This window comes from Mycetomoellerius zeteki, unplaced genomic scaffold, assembly GCF_001594055.1.
Source record: "Mycetomoellerius zeteki isolate Tzet28-1 unplaced genomic scaffold, Tzet1.0 scaffold891, whole genome shotgun sequence".
NCBI classification, from domain to species: Eukaryota; Metazoa; Arthropoda; class Insecta; order Hymenoptera; family Formicidae; genus Mycetomoellerius; species Mycetomoellerius zeteki.
In genome coordinates, this window is record NW_017257926.1 from 1 (window position 1) to 6312 (window position 6312).

The 6312-nt window shown below is 32.0% G+C and overlaps 1 protein-coding gene across 2 annotated transcripts; it reads right to left on the reverse strand.

The window, feature by feature from the left end:
• Positions 1-2261: 2261 nt before the first annotated feature.
• LOC108730338 (THAP domain-containing protein 5-like) lies at positions 2262-5458 on the reverse strand. 2 transcript variants are annotated; one of them, XM_018459966.1, is made up of 4 exons: positions 5432-5458; positions 5174-5318; positions 4620-5006; positions 2262-2443 (listed from the first exon to the last, which is right to left on the reverse strand). In XM_018459966.1, the coding sequence occupies exons 2-4, from the start codon at positions 5270-5272 to the stop codon at positions 2381-2383; spliced, it is 549 nt and encodes a 182-aa protein (XP_018315468.1). In that variant the 5' UTR covers positions 5273-5318; positions 5432-5458; the 3' UTR covers positions 2262-2380. The 2 variants fall into 2 exon arrangements, with proteins under 2 accessions (XP_018315468.1, XP_018315467.1); XM_018459965.1 differs by lacking the exon at positions 5432-5458 and having other exon boundaries at positions 5174-5340.
• Positions 5459-6312: the final 854 nt, after the last annotated feature.

Here is a 6312-nt window from a genome sequence, read left to right on the forward strand (position 1 = left end):
GAGAAAACCTTCGACTGCGACGTAACAATGACCGCACTGTTTAAAATTTTTGATAACCACGTTAAAGATGTAGATATCATCGAAAATCATAAATATGAATTGATAAAATTAATCATAGATTATTACTTGAGAACAAAATGTCTTACTTTGGAAAATGCATTACTCTTCGACACCAAGGATTGTCAGTCAGGCATACATTAAATAAAACAATTTTATTTAAAGGTCAATGATATATTAGATATTTTAGACTTTGTTACATATATGTATCATTTATTTTATTTATTGTATATAATGTCTATCATATTCTATCAACCTTGTTACATATTTTTATTAATTATCTATATTGATTTGATACATATGGTAATTATTGATTATTTCTTACCATCCTACTCTTGTCTGCCTACAAGTAACTTAATTCCTATTAATATATTATATAATGTACCCAGAAATTAAAGATGAACATACGCGCAAAAGATATGTCTTTAAGAAGTATAAAAAAAATATTTTTATTACAAATTTTTAAATACTTTATTTAATCAATTTTTAATAATTGTATTTTGTTTCATAATAATTATTTTTATGATTTCTTTTCTTATTTAATTACTTCATAAATTATCTTAATTTATTATCAATATTTCTCTGTTAATTACTTGTCATAATCAGTGCAATATTATACATGGATGCGCCTATGACAGGTGACAAATTTATTAAATTATTTTTTCAATTTCGATTAAAACAAATAATATTAAAAGCTACTGCTTTCAAAGATAACCACGAAAAATTATTTATTATTACCTTTCATTAAATACTTTTCTCATATATTTATTGCTAAAATTATTATTTTTATTTATTGTCATTGTTTTATATTCCTATTCTCAACATACAAATTCTTGTAACAGGTAGCATAACCTCAAAAACAGTACAATAATGTCCCTTTTCCATCCATTTCAGATTTTTTTCGACTTCTTATCAATTCTCAACCAAATATTTAATGAATTTAAACTTTTCCTATTTGAAAAATTCTTACTATAAAAAACATGACATCCCTCTTTCGCATTTGAACTTCCCGATCTTTGGGCTCCGGGGCGGAGCCTAACAATATTCAGCTAACTTCAGTTTGCCGACACCGAGAGTATGCATTTCCTATAGCAAAAATAAGGGACTAGCAGTCCAGTTGTATATAGTCAAAGGTGCATGTAACGTAAACTGAAGCATTTTCAGTGTTGACACTAAATTTGGAACACAGCTTTAGAATACTGGCCTATAATATATGATTGCGCACGGCTATAGTATATGTCGGATTTTCGTGAAGCCAGCAGAACTGAGAGAGAGACAGTTGTACCATTTCTCCCCTCCATACATGCGCGTAACGCTGTAATACATAACGCGTGCGCCGTAACAAAATGAAAGAAGAGAGGTGGCAGTCAGGTTCTGGCAATTAATTTAGATTACTAATATTGGCTATAATCCACTTGATGCTCTAAATGCTTCAAAGCATTTTTTGATTGGTCAATTAGTAAAATTCTTTCTTCCGATTAGTCAATCAAACGTTTCGAAGTATTTGTAGGGTAAATGTTAAGATTAGGGGAGCCAACTCCGATGACCTTGACCTTGACATATGTTGTCAAGGTCATGACCCTGAGTGACCTCCACCAGGTTACAGGTGGCGGTCGCTGTCCGTTAAAAAGTTATTAACAGTCAAAGTTAATAATTATTTCACTGCTTTACACGAAAAGTCAGACAACTCCGGGCAGCTAGAGATACTATAACAGAGATTCGACAATGAGTCGTCGTGGGGTAAAACCGGATATCGTATATGACGTTTTTGACGGCGGTTTATTTTGATTGTTGAATAAATGCAAGAATACGATATATATAATTTCATTTGAAGTTATTGATGTTTTTCATTTAGGAATGTGAATAATGAATATTAAAACACAATATATTTAAAAAAGGCTTACTAACTATTTCATCAGTTTTCCCATATAAGGTTAGGTAATATGAATTGAGATTATTAAGGAATTATATTATATATTATTATATGTTATATACACATGTTATGTTTTATATATCTAAATATATACATTATGTATTATTATAAATATAATTTAAGTATTGTATTTAGACTCGCAGAAAAATATAAGCAAATTATATAGAATAATACGTTGCAATATTCATAAAAAATTTGTGAACAATTTCGTTTATTTCTCATTAATTTTTAAATATAATTTTTATGTACAATTGTTTATTATTTATTTCTTGTCGTTCATATTTACTTCTGTGCAATTTTGTATAACTTGATTGAAAAAAATGTATATAGTGTTGATCTGATTGCCCGAGGCCAAAATTTGTCATTTTAATTGCAGTTATGTCTCATATCCTATGTGTAAGGATGAAATTCAATTCCTTTGATGGCTGGATGTATATCAGACGATCGTACGATCTAAAATAAAGGTTCATTACAGATATAAATCTAAATAATATATATTTATCAGAAATATTTATCAGAGAAAGTACGCAAGTAATGAATGTGAAAGTAGCTAGGAATAACAGGAAATAAGAATAAAAAAGAAGAATGTTAAACTTTTTTATAGAGAAATTAATTTATTTTATTTTATATATGTATGCATTACCATACTTTTGCTCGCACGTATTGCATTTTTATTACATGGAGTTATCGCGCGCGAACAATTTTTCAATTTAAATGCTATAAACCTTTTAATAATTTTTTCTTTCAAATTATGGCATGCAGGTAAAGAAAAAGTAATTTTGTTATATAATTTTATAAAGAATTGTTTCAGATTTACATGTTTTTGTACTCGAATACGAGGATAAAAAGTCTTAAATATTTTTGCCATTTGAAGAAAAAAGTTAAACGTAACAGGATTTACAAAAAATAAAGTATTTACGTTTTTACATCTGAGACGTGTTAAGGCACTGTAATAATAATTATTTGACTGTATTGATCCTGTTGCATTTATACAAGTATTGCATACAATTTGATTTTTCATAATATTTGCCATTAAATATCCGGCAACATAATAAATTTTGTTTAATTCTAATTTACTGAAAACAATTTTTTCTGGCATTATATTAAATACTTGTACTTGTTCAGATTTGCTTACAGACTTGCTGTTTTCCATTAAAATATCTAAAAATTCTGAAAAAAATTCTCTATCATCAGTTTCGTAATTACTATTGGATATACTCTTCATGAACTGAGAAATACTTATCAATTTTAAATTGTTTTTAAATTGAAATGCATTCGGAATTACGTTTTTTAATCTTATTACAGAAAATAAGTTCTCGATGCAGTCTTGCGAAAGACGCGAAGGTAAAAAATAATTAAAACCTCTGTCACGCAGTAAAACTAAAGTTAATTGAAGGACGGTCGTTGTAGACATTATCACAGCTGTTTGAAAAGGCTTCCAATTTCCATTCTTTCCTACTTTTAAGCCTTTGAAAAGTTCAATTACTTCATTTAGAAAAGCAATTGTTTCTTCAAATTTTTCCATGCAACTCAATCCTAAAGCTCCATAAAACAAATTTCTTCCGCTCATTGTTCGAAACCATCGAGCAATAAATTTTAAAAACCAAGCAGTCGTTATCATGGCATCGTTTGAGTTTGCTAACAATTCAAGAGCTGTCCCTACTTGATCGCTGAATACTGTTGTAGCAGTATTAACTTTCATTTTTTGAAAATGATTTTTTCCAGATAAATATTCAGATCGCAACTTAGGAGCTAACTTTATATCACAGTTTTCGTCAGCAATAAGAACAGCGTTTAAATGACTACAATTAGCTACGTTTGTAGGTAATGCATACTTATTAACAAAATAATATGGAATGGTTATTGTTTCATTATTTATAAAGCCAGTTTTAATATTTTTTAAAGCATGAGGTACGTCCGAATAAAAGTACAAAAGCCTATCGTTAGAGCAAGGATGCTTACAACTATTTTGAATTATAACATTTGAAACTTGTATTCCAAACGCTCTCCACATTGCTTGATTGCATGGTCCCATATCCGAAGTGACATTATGAACAATTAAACCAATTTCTTCCGCTTTTTTAATAATCGCTTTAACTATAGGTTTTAATTTTTCGCCGTTGACTTTATTACCAGTAAAATAATATGCAACCACTTGTTTCCATCTCGAAGCAATTCCGGCTAACATAAAAACGAGACTATGGGTAGCAATAATACTTGTATCATGATCTGGCAATGTAACGTTGCCAATGATCGTGTTTGTTGATGCATCATAAAAAGTACCAGCGGAAATACTCATCTCATCGAGCACTAATGTGCAATCTTTATCAATTTCTTTCTCGAACCCAGAAATTTTAATTTTCATAAATTCAAAAACTTCGTTAATTATCCCACTTTCGAATTTAAGGTTTTCTAACTTCCTACTTAAGGTGCGAAGAGAAGGAAGAGGAAAATTTGCTTTTAACAATTCCTCGTAACCCACAGTACCACAAGCAAATTTTAATCTGTAAGCTTTAATCAACGTACTATTGCACCATTTTGGTATTTTTTTGTACTTTGCAGACAACAAGCATAATTGATCTTCATTGAAAATCTTATTTATATTTGAACTTATTTTATTATTACGTACTTCAGTTTGAAGTCTCTTGATTCTTCTTTTCGCCTGCTGTAATTTTTTCTTCATTTGCAGTCTTAAGCGTTCACTTTTTTTCCAAAGCATTTCCAATTTCTCCAAACGTTGTAAAACACATGGATCTGAAGTTTCTGTTCTATTAGACAGAATGCCTAATACATCATTTTTTTCTTCTTCGGTGATATCTTCTTCATTGATTTCCATTTCTTCTTCCATTTCATTTGCAGCATTTTCAAACATATCAGTCTCTGCAGCTTCGGTCATTGTGTTCTGCCTTGTTATAGATGTTGGCAAATTCTCACCAAATATTGTTGGAACTGCATCGGATTTTAATCTGCGTGAGCCATCTTTCCTCGTCATCCACATATGAGGGGCAAAATGGACCTGCACAGAAAATATAATTTTCATAACTTTTTGAATGTGCAATTATATTTTTCTCAGTCTCGATTTAGTATATTTAAACGGTTTTGAATATTTTTTTCTAAGTATTATAATATTTTTACAAAACTTTCAGCAAAAATTAAAACAGTTAGCTTTTGATTATAACTTACATCACATAATCTTGCATCTGAAGTTGGAATCCAATCTGTACGATTCATATTCTGGATCCATATTCTTTTTCTTTCCAAATCTTTTGGAAATCGACACATCTGATATCCTTTTATATTAATATTAGTACAATAACCGGCACAGCAACTATTAGGCATTTTTTATTCACCTATTTTATTTGAAAAAAAATTATTTTTGAGGCTACATTGAAAATACGGTACATTATATAAACCATATAGTCTGAAATAAAATACACATACTTTATAATTTGCACAAGCGTTGATACTTTTCACTATATATTTTCACTTTATAATCGATCAACCGAGGCTATTTTCTTTCGTTTTTTTTTTCGTTGTATGCTTTCAATCAGTTTAGTCCAATGTTGATTATTTAGGCACGCTGTTTTCTTTCGACAGGTGACAGGTTAGGTCGGTTATATATATCTTTCTCTCTCACCTTCCGGTTATACCCCAAGCGGGAGCCAATCAGAAATCGTTAACGCATTGTCGAATCTCTGTTATAGTATCTCTACGGGCAGCGAGAGAGGTATCGAGTGAACTGATCAAGGGAATATGACTTTCCCCTCCCCGGCTCTAATTCCACGACTCTCACCCCTCCCCCTCCTTCCTGCAAAGGCCCACGCGAATCTCACCTTCGACTCTCACCCCCCTCTCCTGCAAAGGGATGCACGACTTTCACCTTCGACTCTCATCCTCCCCTCCCCCTGCAAAGGGGCGCGCGACTTTCACGCTCGTCAAACATTCACACGTACAAGTCTATTTATTCCTCAGTTTATTTTGCTTACATTTAAGCAATGGAAAGGTCATTATTACGATGCAGGGGGGGAGCAGGGGTGAGAGTCGAAGGTGAGAGCCGTGCGCCCCTTTGCAGAGGGGAGGGGGGAAAGGTGAGAGTTCTGCGCCCCTTTGCAGGGGGTGAGGGAGGATGAGAGTCGAAGGTGAGAGTCGGGTGCCCCTTTGCAGGGGGGAGAGGGGGATGAAAGTCGAAGGTCAGAGTTATCTGACTTTTCATGTAAAGCAGTGAAATAATTACTAACTTTGACTGTTAATAACTTTTTAATGGACAGCGACCGCCACCCGTAACGTGGTGGAGGTCACTTAGGGTCATGACCTTGACAACA

What these genes read in the sequence shown, in the direction of transcription:
- LOC108730338 (XM_018459965.1), bottom strand. Translation starts at nt 5,329, where the DNA reads ATGCCTAATAGTTGCTGTGCCGGTTATTGTACTAATATTAATATAAAA. An exon ending in CAGATGCAAGATTATGTGAT is followed by an intron (nt 5,007 to 5,173) that starts GTAAGTTATAAT and finishes TTTTCTGTGCAG; the next exon opens with GTCCATTTTGCCCCTCATAT. An exon ending in TCAAGAGACTTCAAACTGAA is followed by an intron (nt 2,444 to 4,619) that starts GTACGTAATAAT and finishes CCTTTATTTTAG; the next exon opens with ATCGTACGATCGTCTGATAT.